General features: G+C 43.4%; 1 protein-coding gene across 1 annotated transcript in view; it reads right to left on the reverse strand.

The window, feature by feature from the left end:
- Positions 1–17,294, reverse strand: part of LOC146379933 (partitioning defective 3 homolog) — a 354,176-nt gene that overhangs the window by 68,771 nt on the left and 268,111 nt on the right. Inside the window, exons 20-21 of the mRNA XM_084938841.1 lie at positions 13,566–13,694; positions 5,023–5,328 (exon numbers count right to left, since the gene is read on the reverse strand). Of these exons, the coding sequence (XP_084794967.1) occupies positions 5,023–5,328; positions 13,566–13,694 (435 nt within the window). The remainder of the gene's footprint in view (positions 1–5,022; positions 5,329–13,565; positions 13,695–17,294) is intronic.

The raw sequence follows: 17,294 nt of genomic DNA on the forward strand, positions 1-17,294 counted from the left end.
CTCATAATTCAATTTCACGACCATGCAAAGTGGAGGATTTGACTGAGTTTCAGTGCGGCGAGAGTGAGGAGAAAAACACGGCGCTGAGTGTTTCTTTGGGTTGTTTTCCTCTCTTTGCTGCTTGCTTGCCAAACTCTTCAGAGCTGCTGAGTTGCAGAGGACTTCAAGGGCTTTGCACAGCTGAGCGCCGTGAGCTCCGTATCGTTTCTCCACCCGCCGTCGCCGCCACCGCCACCACTTCTTCTTCTGTGTCTCCCTGACTCTGTCTTGCCCGTGCTCTAAGAGGCTTTAGAAAGTCAACTGGGTAATGGGAGCAGCAGTCAATCAAATTGCACTCTCAAAGGTGATGCTTTGTTTCACGCCCGCTTCCCAAAAACCCCGTGGAGCCTGGCACCTGTCAGGTTGTCGTTCTGAAACGCGGCATCCAGTTCCAGTCACCCAAACCACCCGGTCCCTTGGCAGATGGAAGGGTTGACTTGTCAACCGCCTGTCGAGAAATGAGGTCATTCCATTTTGCTAGGTCTTGCCTTTTTTTTTTTAATAAGGTGAAACGAAACAAACTTAAAAGGAAACGCTGTTCGGGTGTTTACGTCTGCCTCACTCTCATGTAAGCTCCGTAACAGAGCAAGTGCAATTTACTCTGTGTGCAGTGTGACAAATGATATTTACCTTTACTTTATATAAGGCGTTAACAAAACTGAACATAAATAAATCCCAGCTGTCTATTGGTGCCCTTCAGTTTTACTGAGTCTGACAGCATTGTCAAAACAGCACTGGAGCTGCCAGTTCTAATAACATGGAGGTAAGTAATAAATTGTCAAATGAGCTCTTGTTGTACCGTGATCTCACGGAGGAACAGTAAAACTTGATACGACAGCACGGGCGGGATCTCTGGACGCCCACACCGACCAGGGGTCCTCGTATCTCTAAGGGTTTTATAGGCTCAGGTCTGACTCATTCCAGCTTTACAGTCACAGTGACCTTCCTATTAGAGCTCCATTACCAAAGGTCTATTAGAGAGAGGGGAGCATACCCAGGCTATTTTTCCAGCTGTGGCCTCGTCTTATGAACTGTAGTAGATAAACAAGTATGCAGCTTTGTTAGCTGCGCAGAGTCACGGGTGAATTAAGGCATTAAATGAAAGCACTTGTATGTAAAAACAAGAAGTAAAAGTGAGTCACAGATGCAAAACCAAAATCTACAGAAAACAGGATCTGCAAGCAGCTGGACCCCACCTCCTCTGAAAAGGCCCACCACCCAAAACCAAACCAAAGGGCCACTAAGCAGCTCTGCTTAGTTTAGTGAAGCTAAAGAAAGATTTTCCATCTAATTAAACATATTTTGCTGTAATGAGTGTTTCTTCTCCATTCACCTCTTTTGAATCTTCGTGTATTTATACACCACTTTTCCTCGTCTCCCTCCGCTCACCTCCAACAGATTGCAGTGGATAGCCACCCCTCCCTGAACCTGGTTCTGCTGAAGGTTTCTTCCTGTTAATAGGGAGTTCTTCGTTCCCTTTGTCACCGAGTGCTTGCTCTTGGGCATGTGCTCTCAGATTGTTGGGGTTTTCTCTGTATTACTGTAAGGTCTTTACATTGCAAGAGCCTTGAGGCCTGTTGTTTTGATTGTGTGCTATATGAATAAAACTGAATGGAACTGAATTTGATTAACGAAAGTTCTGAGACGATGTTAAACAGACAAGTGGGAACTTAGACTCCTGGACGCATGAGGATTGTTTCAAAGCTACGCAAATGAGTGAAGGAAGAAAGATAACTAATCGGCTAAGGCAGGTTCATATACAAGTTCTCTGTCTCTGTTGAGTATTTAATATGTTTTGTTTTGTAGGCTTTATATTGATTGGTACATATGGTCTTAGCTAATATTAACCAAATTCTCTTTTCTTGGTTCCTGACAAGATTTATGCAACCATGCCTTGCTTCTAGTGATCATATGAAAATCAGGAGTTCTGACATCGTATTAATCACATATAATATTATTTACTTGCCGGTATTTATTTGCTGGTCACAAATAAACTGCTTGTTTTAAAATGTAACATGCCTTTTTGGCATGACATGCAATAAATGTGTTTACTTTTTAGACAAGTGTACACTGTTGCACACTACAGATGCTTTTTGTTATGAAGTGCACAGGGTCATGTGGTAGAAATTGATCAGGTTAAAAGGCAATGACACGTTTTTTTATATAGCAGTTCTAACCGCAGACCTCAACTCTGTCAGAGTATCACTCAAACAACCGAGTAAAACAGGATCCTTAATCTGCCGCTTTGATCACAGTGTGTTTCTCCAGGGCCTCCTCAGAAGGAAGTAACAGTATCCAGGTCAGGGTTAAATGCTGCTCATTCTTCTCTTTCATACTGAAAACTGACATCCACGAATGAGCCGAGCTCAATGAACAATATTCAACTTTTCTTTCCTTTTTTTTTTCTTCGCCTCATACACGAACTTCATGTCATCGCTGCCGATGCTCCAAAATAAGAGGCAAGTGTCAGGATTAAAAAGTGAAGAAAGAAAGTGTAAGTCATATAACTGCAAGGTAAATCAAAAGTTCTCACTCCAATCTCGCTGCCTCGATACATGGATTAGTCAGAAATGATTGTAAATTCTGTTGTGTTTGCGCCCTATTCTTGACAATGAAAGTTCCATTAAGTTTAATTTAGAAATGCAAATTACTGTTTATGTTTGTTATGATAGACAAGTGACAGGAGTCTTGAAATGCAGATGTATTGCTAGCTCTCTTTTTTTTTCTTTCAAATTGCAAATAGAAAGCCTCTGAGCGAAATAAGAACCAGAGAATATTATTATTCTCAAAGGCAGAAAGGCAAATATTACATGCATTCAAGCTTTGGCTGGAATACACAAGATATGCAAAGCAGCAAGAGGTGCAAAACACAAACGCGCTGTTGAACACGGAGTGCACATTTCCAATCAATTCACAACATTTGCGACGCCTAATCCCATCCCGACATAGAAGAAAATCCATACTGTGCTATCAGTACTCAAGGCTCAGACCCCAAACTTACTGTAAGCTTGGATTTATGATTAACATGCACCACTATGTAGGCATTAGATGCCGAGAGAAACATGTAAAGATGTGTCCGAAACACCGCTATAACAAGAGAAAGGAGGAAGAAAAGACAGAAGAGTTGACAATCAGACCCATCATACAGGGAAACTGTTGCTTTCTCAGAGATGATCAATAAGCAGATTGATGGTTAAATGTCCTTTTCTGGCAGTTAAGTCGTTCACATGGTTACTGTATCCCTGCACAGAGCGTCTCGAGTGCATCACTGACCAGCATGTTGTGATCTGACTACACACAGCTGCTGAAAACCAATCAAACATTCTTTATTCACCATCAGTTCCTCCATAAGAAGTTTGCAGTTGCTATGACTACAAAAACACTACCTGTAGAAACGTGCGGACATAACCTTGACTTTATAAATATGAATCAGTGGCTTTTATCCATACCTATGGATGTTTTGGTAAATGGATTAAATCAGCTATCACAGGAAACAGACAACTTCATCATCTCTACTGACAGAGATTCTTCCTCCTTAAACACATAGACACACACAGGGAGTTGGTTCAGCCTCCTCCAACACTAAAAGCTGATTTAGCTGATCTACAGCGACTCTTGGTTGAGCCTATGACGTAACCTAGGCGAGCAACGATGCTTGTGCTTTGTGCTTTCTTGTTAACTACCTTGTGGTCGTGTCCCAGTGTTTTATATGCAGTGCTAGCCACGAGAGGATCAAATAAAATGCTGGGATTTCTGGGTTTTTTCCCCTCCTGAGTTGCCACCCTTTGTTGCAGTCAGACTTTCTTCAGTTTTGTTTTTTACTTCTTTGTACATTCCTTCACATCTATTCTGAAACTATCCACTTGTGAGCTACGACAATTCTCTCTAATAATTGATCCCATTGATCCATTCAAAAAAACGCAGTGCAAAAGTAGCCTGAAACACACAGGAGGAAAGTAACATACTCACAGTAGTTGCAGGATGTGTTAAGGCTACGTGTAGTTACATTTCCATGATATGCCATAGTGATTTGTGATTACGTTGGATCCCCAGTTAACACATACGTCCCCTGTTAACACATACGTGCCTAGAAGTGAAAGGTCACGTGCCCCCAAGTGACAGCTGTCAATCACAGGATGTGGGAATTATCCAGCGCCCTAAGGTTATGGAAGACCATGAGAATAGCAGGCTCCTAATGTGACCGCACTGACTGGTGAGAATTCTCGATTGCTAAACACACAGTACAACTGAGCTGAAAAACTAGCATTTTTTTGAGCTGGCAAACAATATTTAACCACTTTTATTTACAATGAATTTCACAGGGGGATTTACTGCGTGCTTTGTCCCACAAGGCCTTCTCTTCTTTAAATTTAAAAAATAAACAGAAAAGAAAGAAAGAAAAGCACTCTACTTTTGAATCACAGCAACAAATTAAAACACACACATGATGGGAGGGCAACACTGGCTTCACACTGGATTTTTGGCACCTATTAAAAGAGTAATATCAAACATGGCATTGTCTTCACATCAAATATTTATATTAAAGCAGACTTCCCTCCTTTGTCTAGAAAGCCGGTATAATGTGCCTGTCTGGAAAGGGATGTGAGAAGTCATGGAGTATTACCTGTGATCCAAGAGTAATGGAAAGAAAAAAAAGTGCAACTGCTTGATGTGGAATTGAAACACGTGAAGAATTACTGATAATCTGCTGTTGTTCCTTCACCTAGGTGCTTGCACGGAGGAATGTCTTGTGGGACGGAGCGTGCAGTGAAACCTCGTGTGAAATCCATTGTTTTTCTGCAAAGTACGAGTCACCCACGACAAGTAGAAGCGAACAAATACAATCACATTACTGTGTATAAATTATAGATGAGGTGTAAAGCAACTACACTGATGCAAAGGCGCAATGCTAGTTAGTGTCGTTTGAATGAACAAGAAAGGTATAGAGTTTTAAAAAGCACTGCTTTTTGGGGCATCCTTTACCTGTCTGGAGCTGCGGGGCGTCCATTGCGAGGCTTGTTGACCTGGGCGTACAGCGCCTCCAGGGGAGGACCGTTGTCTTGAAGGTTCAGGGAAGGAGGATGCGGGCTCAGAGGACTCTGGGGGAGATGGTAGGGGTGGCTGTAAGGGTCTATGGTGCTGCTGTCTATTGACGAGCACAGCGATCCAATGCCGGCGTAAGTGTGGTCCTCGTCTGAGCTGAAGGTGCGGCTGACGACATCTTGGATCTCTGCGTACTCTCTCTCTTTTGCCTGCTTCTCACGGAGTTCCCGCGTCTTGGCCTGTATTCTGTCAGGAACACAATGAAGGGAAAATGTCAGGCAGGAGTTCTGAATTAGTGTGCAAAAACGCAACAAAAAAAAGCCAGATTAATGGTATAATATTTTAAGGATTTAGTAGTTTTGAGTTATTTAAAAAGGTTATTTCGAGATATGCAAATAATGATTAATTCTGCTTCTGAAGCTGAAATGTATCATACATATATAATAAGGAAGTAATGAGATAAAGCAACGCAGCTTACAGCATACTTTCACTTATTGATCATATATAAGGAGGAGATTCTCAGAGGTAAACCTCTATTCAATTCAATTCAATTCAATTTTATTTATATAGCGCCAAATCACAACAAAAGTCGCCTCAAGGCGCTTCATAGATACAGAGAAAAACCCAACAATCATATGACCCCCTATGAGCAAGCACTTTGGCGACAGTGGGAAGGAAAAACTCCCTTTTAACAGGAAGAAACCTCCGGCAGAACCAGGCTCAGGGAGGGGCGGCCATCTGCTGCTACTCTAAAGTGGCTTTCTTCTCTCGGCCCTCTAACAAAATAAGGTAGGAGGGAAACAGTTAGGCCTCATCTACGTCCTTCCTGCCCCTTCCTTCCCCTCCATCCGGCTGCTCTCCGCAGGATCACTTCCACAGAGCAGCCCCTTTCACGGGGCTTTCCTGTGTCAGAGAGGGGTTCCATGTGAATGCCCGTCTGTCTGCAACTAACAAGGCTCAGTCAGGGTGCTGCACGGGAGGGAGGAGAGCTTGCTTTGTGGGAGAAGAGGGATGTACAGTGAGGCGAAGAGAGGAAAAGGGGTGAGGACAGCAGGAGGAGGAGGAAGGAGGGAGGGCACCTCCCACTGTGGTGACCCTGGCAGCAGCCACTGCACTGCTCACTGGTTCCAGATGTTGTAAGTGCTGCGGGGTAACTCGCTCATCCACACACGCACGGACACAAGCACGCTACCTCCCACCCGTGCTACATCTCCCTCTTACCTCAGGTCATAACCGACCTCTGATCCCCAACTGCGGCTCCTCGCAGATGATTGGCAGGTTTTGAAAGGAACTAGAACCCCCACAGAAGTCTCCATCTCATGTGTGTGTATTTTAATAACAGTAATCACATTTTAAACAATCACCATTTTTCAGTGCTGGATTAACCCAATTCCCTCTTCCAACCCGTAGACCGCCTTGTTTATTTTTAGCTGTCCAAAATCCCATTTTCTCAGCATTATCTGCAGAATGAGATTTTGATGGAGTCCTGATGCAATGTTGCATGATGTGCAGTCATCTATAAAGCCCTGAAGCTAGTTTGGTGTATTTTTGCATGGCTCTGTACGAGGTAAACAATGGAAATGATCGGCTTAGCTGTGTGTAGTTGTCAGAAAGTCCAACAAGGGGGGGGGGAGAAAAAAAAGACACTAAATCCCAGAAGCCTTTTCACCTGCCATCTGGCTAAAGTGATGTCAGATCTCTGCCAGGAAGGACCAGACAATGATGTTACCACAGGTTCACGGAAGTCCACTGGGATCTCAAGACCCTCTGGCATTTTATGGACTAATCAGATTCATAAAAACGGCAATATTGACATTTGGGATGAGATAATGGCCGGGGCTAGACTGGCGACATCAAGCTAAAAGAGAGAGACTTCTCCTCCAGGCCTCAGGAGTCCAGCATGGATAAGGCTAATAGGTGCATTTCAATAAGACGATCTTAACAAGCAAAAAACTGCAAAATTATGAGTCATGCTGCTGCTGCCACTGGCTTTATTACATCTGCATCCCTTCTGTGTTGTAACTTTGTTGCTTTTATGTAATAAAAATGTGTTCCAAAAAAAAAAAAAAGGCTTTCATTTCAGCATATCTAATGCTTAATTTTTCATGGGCAAAGCCACGGCTCGTCTGGTTGTAGGAAAGATTTGTTTGCGTGTTTTAGGAGAAAACATATCAGCAATCCAAACCTGTTGCTCTGCTGTCAAAGCAAGACTAATCTTTTGGATGTCAGACAGAAAAAGGCTGGGTTGTGACGCGGTGTTGAGTTTTCATCTTTGGCCAGGTGGCAGCGGCTTTTCTCTGTGCCAAGCTGAGATTTGAAACGTGACTACTGGAAATGTAGCAGATGTAAAATGTGCGTTAATATACATTTTGCATTATGAACTTTAAACACACTGATGTGTCTCCAGTTTCTGCTGCTGCAGCGTCATCCAGCACTGCAAAAACACTCAAATACTTCAACAACTACTTGATGGAATAACATCAAAAAATGTTGGGAAATATTTGCAAAACCAGGAGAATGAACCGGAACGAGACACTGACAGGCGTGTGTGTGTGTGCGTGCGTGCGTGCGTGTGTGTGTGTTTGAAATTTGAAGCTTCGAGTGAAATGTCTTACACAAACCTCTTTTACCATAGAGACATCCCACAACACAATATTATCACAATACTTCACCCACGATGTGACATTACAGCGACATTTTGTGATATGCTGAGTATTGTGCTAACATATATTGTGATTTATTGCTTTTTTTTCCAACAGCAAATTATGTCCTCAAGATTAAACTTTGTCAGTATGTGTTTGATCTAATAAAAGAAAATTATCTCACTTCAGTTTTATTTTTTTGCTACAAAATGAGATTGTCAAGCACATTTCCAGTTCTACGGGAATATCACTAAAAACAATCAGCTGACAGCCGGTGCATGTATATATGTCGGGATGTATGTATGCATGTGTGTATGTGTGGAAGAGCATGTCCTCTTTTAGGATTTTCTGATTTGGATGTTTGTCAGCGAACATTTTCTTGGGGTGGTGGTGGATGAGATGAGCCCTTTTGTTTGTAACATTCCCGGATATTATTATTTTAATGTATTTAGTAAAGTATCCATATATTGCGTCTGTATCAATAGATGCATGCCGATATCTTATCGATATCCTTGTATCGGTATCCTTGTATCGATAAAATATCACCATGCAAAATACAATATTTTCCCCCAACGCTATTACAGCGGAGCCATTTTGACATGATATATTAGATATACACAGCTGTTACTAATCACACTAATTGAGGCTCTGTACTAAACAAAACAGAACCTCCTGCAATGAGGAACACCTGTGTTTATTTATATTTCATGCAAAATGGCTGAAAACACATCTACAGTCGCAAAAACCTTTAACTTTCCAGGCAAAACCATCACAGACGCATCAGAGCACTTCCATTGGTACTCAAAACTGAACAAGTCTCAAATAATTCGACCCATTAGTATAAAAATAAGCATTCGTCACACAGTACGTGAAAAAGTTTCATTTCTACAAAAACTCAGAAATATGGAGTAGAAACAAGAACGAAGAACACAACTCCTGTGCTGTAGTTGTTATCTGTAAACTCTTCTCGTGAATTATCATTCCATGTACAAGAACGTGGTGTACAATACTGCAGCTGCTCAAATGTCTATAAATACTCTTCTAGATTGTTCTCTTCTCTATCTTCCTCCTGTGTTTCTCAGATTGCTTCCATCTATTGTTGGTATCAAACCTGAACAAGTGTGAACAACTCTGAGCTGCTGTGTTCATGAAATTGCGCTAATCTACGCTTAGTTGCGGTAAACGTCTGCTGACTGCAGAAGTACAAAAACTGGCTTTTTGTAACTCATGACATAGAGAATATTTGTTTAGAGTATAGCTGGTAGTACTTCAGGAATTCAAAAAATAACTGCAATAACAGAGTTCACATAAAGGTCAGGGAGCCATCGTGGTGCAAGTCGAAAGCTGAAAAGTCTCGATATAACCACAACCACAGGAAACTGTGTTGGAATTTAGAAGCCGTTTTTCTGCTCTCTAATATGCTCATTAGCCCCGAAACCTCACACACCTGCTAACTGCATTCTTTGTGGGCAACCTGTGACTGCTGCTCCACTTCCAGGTCCTCTCATTCCCCCTGCCTTCTCCTCAGAGGCCACCCCTGCACTGCACCGTATATACTCCATTAGCCAATTAATGGCCCGGCATGTTAACACTGAGGAAAGTGCTGCCCACACTAAACACATTATTACTATCACATTATTACAGCCCCAATTACCAGGCCTTCTCCTCTCGTCTCCTCTTTCCACATACTACATTTTTATAGTTGGCGCGCCAAGGACACGATTCAAGCTCTACTTCTCCGGCTGGATTTTTATTCCAAGCATACTGTTGAAACTAAAGAAGAAGCGACAATTTGCCCATCCCAGGAGTGCCTCTGTATTTTTGTACCTCTTAAATAAAATGCGATGCCTGCTTACTTCATAACGGTGGAGTGGAAAGGCATTTCCTGCTGGTGAACAGACAGTCTAGACAGTCTAATGCGGGGAGGCTTTCAGGGCAGTTAAAGTTCAGCCCCTAATCCACTGACTGACCGTGTCTTCAGCAAAATTATGTGTCAGCCAGATGACGCCGCTCTCCCTTTAACATTTCAGCTTTCTCTCTGTTATTCTCCTTGTCAAACCGCATGCTCGCGCCAACTAAAGCTGGATTTGTAATGACGCCGTTACTATTAGCTGAACAGCAAGAAAAGAGGGCCTCGTGAAGCAATTACTTGAACTCTTCGTGTCGCTGGAGGAGAGTCCTGGTGTGAACTGGTGGCAACATGTCAGCTCGAGTCCTTTCTCTCCCGAGCTGAGTGAATCTCATTGTTAATCCTGCACTTGCTGTTGTTTGGACCAACAAAGCGAGCAGACTCCTTCTCCATATGTTTGTCAATCTTTAATCAACCCCAAAGGACACAAGGAGGAGATGGGAAGAGGCGGCGGCGGCGGCGGCGGCGGTGGTGGTGGTGGGGGGCGTCTTTACTCTCCTACATTCATTTTGAAGTCAGCACGCTTGGAAGTTTCAAAACCATGCCTCTTCAATATGCATTGTTACCACGGCGGATGAAACAGAATGTATTTGCTATCTTACTTTCTCATCCAGCCGCCTTGAATAGATTTTTTTTTTCAATACTCCCTCATCAAAAACGTGTTCTATTATTCTGAAGTGCAGACGGAGTGCAGCGTACATCTGAATCTAATCAAAGCGCGGTAAGTGACTCTGCTCGCAGCTGCCTGCGCAGAAGCGCAAAGCTCTGATAGCGCAGCTTTTCTGTTGACACTTGGCCCGCGACATAGTAACGCAATCACAGAGATAATTGTTCGAGTTCCGCGGTCCTGATTCGCAGCGCTAATAATCGGATTAACTTGCTGTAGGTATCAATATAATTACAAAAGTAATCACCCATCCCAATCAACCCGGTTGGAGCTTCCTTTGAACTCGCTATGCAAATGAGACTCGAGTAGGATACTGAAATAATTAGGTGGTTCGACAAAATTGAACAATACCACTGGTACTGTGATCACCGGGAAGGAAAAGAAGAACTTTAAAGTCTAGGATCTTCATTCAGTGGGACAAAGTATCTTTAAGCTGAGCAAAATTATAAAAAGACTTTTCATTTGTTAAATAAAAGACTTGGATTTGCCGTTTGCTGTCAGAAGTGAATTGTGCTGACTACTTCAGAAGCGCAGGTCAGGTTTTTGTTTGGTGAGACTCAGCAGGAAGTGTAACAACAAACAACAGGAAGCAGGTCATTGTCCAGGAAAGAAAAAAAAGAAGAGGAAAGAAAAAAGAGAGATAGTCTCTGCTGTGTTGTGGGGAGCGGGAACAAGGAGAGTGGCGCTGGAGTGCTGGCTGCTGATTAGAAGCCAAGCGGAGCCAAGCAGATAAGAGAGAATGGACATCATAATCAGCAGCTGCAGAGAAAGACAGACGACAATGGAGTTGAGTCCAAGAGAAAAATGAAGGAAGACCATTGTCAGGTTGGCTTTGTGCACTTCCCACACTTTGGCCAAGGAAACATAGTTTCGGGGCGAACACGTGCCGCGATAACACAGAGACTGATAGAAGCTCCATCAGCACCACCACAACCATGCTTCTTTCTCTGTCACGCCTCGCTCCCCCACAGCTGTCTCCATGAATGAGAACCACAGACGCCCGGGATCCAATCAGAGTGCTGGGTATTTTCACGGTCCTCTCCATAGGAGCCAATAAGATAGAGCTGTCTTAGGCACTGTCCAGTGGCTCAAAAAAACAAAGCAAAAAAGAATAATGGCCGCCTCTGCTGAGCTGAACATGGATTTATATCAGCCAGACCACAGGTTATAATGATGGGACATGAAGCAGCCAATCACACGAGCTGCATCCAATCTGCCAGATTTTTTTTTGTAAAACAAATCCTGCTCTTCATCAAGTGGGTCCGGCGCACTGTGCTCTAGTAATGGAGTCTAAATTTTATGTACTCTCTTCTCCATCATTTTCAGTCTATAAGTGGCTGACAAGATATCAATGGAGGAGAACGGCTTTATGCAAAATAAATGGATTGTATCAGCGAGGAAGCACAAGCCAAGAATACACTGCATGAATCACATCAAGGTCAGAGTTTTAAATATATGACCATGGCTACCTTATTGCAGGGTAAAAAGGGGACAGGCTTTATGAATTAATCTGTTTCACCTCTCCAATGACTCCTATTTTGAATCACTAAAAGCCCCTGTCACAACTGTCTGCTCCAATTAATGACAGCGAATGTCAGCTGAGCTGGGAGTCTGGCCGCGGCCCATCTCGGGTCGCGGTGACGTGCTGTGCCGGTTGACGATTGCCAGCTTGGGAAGCCCGGTGAGTTCTGATCCATAATTTCATAAAAGCCCTCTGGAACGCCGCGTCTCGGTGTCAGCAGAGCAATCAATCACAGCACGAGCTGTACACGTTAGAGCTACGACAATCAAATGTAGCACCTCAGGAGTGTAATACAGTAGCGCTACCAGAAAATACAAGAAGTAATGGATTTCTGAGCCGTCACCCTGCTGAACCCCGGTGCTTTGAATATCGACTTGGCTCCGTGGCAGGTTGGTTTATTATTGCCCACCACAATTTCCCTCAGGATCCCCTTTCCATTAACTGAGGGACAATCCTGGTCTGGCTGAGTGATGGGATTTGGGAACAGGTACAAAAGGAAAGAATTAGGCTGCTCTCCTGCAGAGGAAGCAGGGCTGGGAGCGCACACATGCAGAACGGACACAAACAAGATGGGGAATGAGGATGTACGGCGAGACAAAGCGGCAGAGAAAGAACGTCAGCTGTGAACGACGAGATTTAAATAATGTGGACGCGTTTGGATGGAGGTGCAGGAGGGCATGTGCTCCACATATCTCGTGCCCACTGTGTCTGTGTCGATTCTGCTGCTTAGCATGACAGCTCTCTGGGAGCTGCTCAAAGAAGAAAGATCTGGATGGACCACCAGAGCCACCAGTCTCCAGGGCACGCTGATGGAAATGTGTTGGGCCACCAGCCAGAGGGGGGTCATACCCTCAATGGAGAGAGGACCTTCGTTGCAACTTATAGCTGAATACCAGCAAGAAATGCATTACAGCTTTTTGAGCAAGGACTCCAGATGTTCCTTTCAGCTGAGAAGAGGGCCCTTTGTGACATTTGTATGTGTTTGTGTGTGTGTGTGTGTGTGTGTGCTTGCAGTTGTTTGTGTTTTCGACAGCCATCCATCCTTCTCTTCCTTCGCTGCAACAGCGAGCGCTATCAAGTCCTATTGTTTCTATTCAATTAGCTGCCATTACCAACGGCAGTTTGATTACTGAGTTCATTTGGCTGGCGGGGAACAATGGAGGCAGCAAGCTGTCTTTTTCTTCACCAATACTGTCTAGCCCCAGAAGAGAATGAAACGGGGCTCGTCTGTGAGGGATGAGGCGCACGCCAGCAAAACCGACACCTCGCCTCCGTTCGTTTGGACATCCCGGCGTCCACGGTGCCAGAGGACAAGAGGACAGAGGGCCAAAAGAGGAGGATGAAAAGGAACAGTGTATTCTTGAGCGATTAACAACCTGGGCGTGCTGCAGGGGAAGACAAATGGTGCGCTACATCGATTTCGCTATTACAATGAGCACTATTCAATCATGCTAAATCCACAGGGGCCTAAGAGCACCATTAGGAGGTCAGCGCCTCCGAATGGCACAGGCAACAACAATCTATAAATGATCTATTTAATGTACTGATATAAAAGAAAGGAGGGCATTTCACAAATTGACATCAGAGTGCTTTCCCAGAATTTCCCTACTGTGCCTCTGCCATTTTGTTAATTAGGTAGTTTGCTAATTTTCCAGTAATCACAGTGGGGGGGGGGGTTCTTCCCCACTTTGTTCAGTTTAGACTGAAATCATTACAGTGCTGAAGCTCTCTTTGAGTACTCACCTCTCTTGTTCCAGTCTCATCTGCTGGGTCTCCTCTTCTGATGCCTGCATGTCCTCTGCTTTGGATTTAGTGGAGCTCCTCCTCTCCATCTTGTCATCCAGCCGCTCGTCCTTCCGGTTCTTTCCAAACCTGGAAAAGAGAAAAGTGTGGTGTAGATTTAAATAAGATACCAGACTTTAGTACTATTCAACGGAGCTTTTATAGAAATATATTTACAGTATGTGTGTGTGTATGTAAACAGCAGTACATGTTTTCCTTTGTCTAAGACGCTCAGGTAAAACAATCAGTAGGAAATTTAAGTGTCAAATTGTGAGGTTTGGATTTATATTTGGGAAGCAGCTCAAAGGGAGTGTCCTTGGGAAGCCATCCATTATTGGAAGAATAACTTTAATATGAATGTAATCAGAATGCATCAAGACATATCAAATGATAAGACGACACAGTGAATTCCCACCCTACCAACTGTCCACACAACACAGCAGAAAAGATTCAGCTATGGTATAAAAAGTAACTCTGCTTCCACTTTTTTCCTCTGTAGTTGATTACATTGTGGACCACATATGGCCCACTGTGATCAAAAGTGTGCCAGACCAGTGAAAGCTCCCCTTTCACTCAGTGTAAAGAACTTCAACTACATATTTAGAGCCTTCTGTTTGACACCTGTGGTTTAGATGTTTGAAAGCTGTGCAACCAGGACAACTGGAACGCTGGCTGATATCTCTAACACTCTGGCCAATGCAAACTTTTACAATTTAATGACAGGAGTGAGACACTGGTCTGGACATATATGAGGCAAGGTGAGGGACAAGCTGAGAGCATGATTCTCGTCAGATATGCTATGCACTTGGCAAGTAAAATGAGTGGAGAGCGTCTGAAGACAGAGCGTGAGAAAATGATGAGGAGAGGATACAGATCGCAGGCTTACAGCTGACGGGGGAGTACGGGGACATCTACAGGACCACACAGTCTCAAACGGCTTCGCTATCTGATTCCATTGTCTGACTTCATCACTGCGCAGGATTACAAGATAAAAGAGCAACTTCACGATGAGACTGGAACAGCAAATGCAGTTATTATGGGAGCACGATGTCATATCCTGCTCCGTGGTGCAGCAAGCCGTGGAGGAAGTGAAAAACATATACACAATGGAAGGATGAAAGGTACCAAGGAAGTGCACATCTGTACACCACACAGCAGCTCTATGCATGGCACACTGTCTGCTCTGGCATGACATCATGTTGCTGTGCCGGTGATTTGGCCAGTTTTTTTGTCATAGTTTTCTCAGTATAGACTTTTACAATAGCTATAAAACAAATGAATCCAATCATCAGTCAATCATCTTTCACAAAGCTCAGTGGAGTTTAAAAGTGTGACGTGAGAAGAAATTTAACAAAAACAGGACTGGAATTTATTGATCCATCGGAACAAAACTCTGCGTTCTTGCATTACAAACACCAACATCGCTTCTGTTGTCCCCTCTGGGCTTTGTTTTTTTGACCACTCCCCTCTAACTTCAGACAGAGAAGACATCAAGCTGTGTGTGCTCCAAGCCCCACGATGCTGGGGATGGTATGGTGCCAAGTTTAATATACTTTTTTTTTCCATAGCTGTTCTTTATTTGACAGTTTGAGAACTTTCTCTAAAAGCTGAAAAAAGATTACATCAGACGTGGTTCACTTAGGGCCAGTGAAAGGAAATATATTCATGAAATGGGAGACGGGTTCCCTCAAGGATGTTTATTATTCTACTTTACATTAAAAGCAGCCTGGACCTTTGTGCAAATGGCTTCTCTTTTGGTAGCACCTGTTTTGGAATTGTAATCTTTCGAATGTGCTACAGGAGACCCGAGTTTGTGGCTTCGTAAAGAGCCCAGAGGCAAAGAGAGTGATATGTGGGCTCTTTTGTAGCACAGATAGCATACATTACCTGATTAATTAATCAACAAATGGCTCTAGTGAAGGCATAAAACTCTGTGCTAGAGCTGGGAATGATAATAATAATGAACCTGCTATCTATCATCAGGGCAGGTGACAGCTTCCCTGGCTTCCCTTCTAGGACTTTCATTAACTTCCTGAAAGAAGTTGACCTTTCTGTTTTCAACACATAAATATGCTAAAAAGCACGATCACTGGAAAAAAGCTTGTGTTGTGTGTGAACAGTGACCCAAATGTATTTGTCTGCAACTAAAAGAAGGTGATTTGTGTGCAGGAGTGCCCAAACTTTCCATTGGGGCTACAAAGTTTTAGAGGTCGATCCCTGATCAACCATCAATCTTTATTAGTTTATAAGTGGATAACGGGGTGCGCAGCTGGAGAGAACAAGTCACGCTGCAGGTGTGTCCACATCTGTTTGAGATCACATCAACAAATTTTCTGCAGCATCAGTAAAGTGCAAAGTTATTTGCATGATTAGTGGGCTTCTCAACACTGTGGTGGAGCTGTGTGCCAACCAAAGTTAACCTCGTGTCTCGTCAAGCTGGTTGATTGGTGGGTTGGACGCCCAGAGCTCAAACTTTTCCTGAGCTTCAGCCTATGCACCAGGTAACTGGGATGCTTGCTACACTCCATTCTGACTTGGCTAAAGTTAAGAGTCATGTAGACATTTGCGTCAGTAATATGCTGGTGATTTTTTTTCCTGTTGCTCACGTATAATTTAAAGTGGCACAGTAAGGTGATACTTGTGTGGAAAACTGTGCTCGGCTGACTCTGACTTAGCTTTCCTGGGGAGTAAGAAGCAGCTTAGTCATCTTCAATGATTTGTTTGTTCACTTCTGGTAAAGAAGAGCATGCTTCACTTTTTAGCTACTTTTCAGAATCCAGTAATAGACTGTGCTCACACTACGGTCACATGAGCTGAATGCTGCCATCAATGACTCAGACAACAGCAGTGAAATATCCAAAATTATTCACAAGAGAGCTACTGACTGAATCCTTTTTTCTCCATTTTATCTTTGTAGTTGGATCTGTTCAGAAAGGTCTCAGTAACTCATGTGTAGAGTGCAATTGTTACGTTGTTATTCCCAGTAAACCTGTGCACTACTTAAGCTGTAGTAAAATACTATTGCCCCATAGTGTATATAAAAAATACCTCTTTTAATTCTAAAATGTGACCTATGAAAGTGAACTAGTTTAAGTCAACTTGTAGCGTTTATGAAGAGTGAACTGTTTATCTCTCCTTTTGTTTTTGCTCAATCTCTTCCACTCATCCACTAAAAACATAAAGTAACCTTAAGGGAGACAAACCTCGGCCCTCAAGTTTTTTTCCCTTCATCTGGATCAACATCTGTACAGTGAGCAGAGTCTTACAGTATAACATACTGCAGATTAAGCCGAGCAGGACTCTGAACACGCAGCAACTCCCACATGAGAAACTATTTTCCCATCGCTGGTGGCCAGAGGAGGAAGGATGCAGAGGTGAAGCACAGGTGAAGTAAAGGTTCTGCACTGCCTGAGCTATTAGAAGGCTACTGGGACACTTGCTGGCTTACAGCGTGGCTCTGTCCTTTATATGAACAGTCTGGGTCCCTCCAGTGGGAACCACAGGAGAGCAGAGGACTACACTAATGCCAGTATTATATTTAACACTAGCTATTTTCCCCAAAGGAAAATATGAAGCTCCTTGGCATCAGCAGTTGTGTGTACTGTGTAATGGCAAAACATATTGACTTTCATACCTGTCTCTGAAAGATAAGTGTCACATTTGAGACCTGAAAGGAATCTAACAAAAAAC

Source organism: Perissodus microlepis, chromosome 9 (genome assembly GCF_051167445.1).
Source record: "Perissodus microlepis isolate ML-2025 ecotype Zambia chromosome 9, ASM5116744v1, whole genome shotgun sequence".
Taxonomy (NCBI): domain Eukaryota; kingdom Metazoa; phylum Chordata; class Actinopteri; order Cichliformes; family Cichlidae; genus Perissodus; species Perissodus microlepis.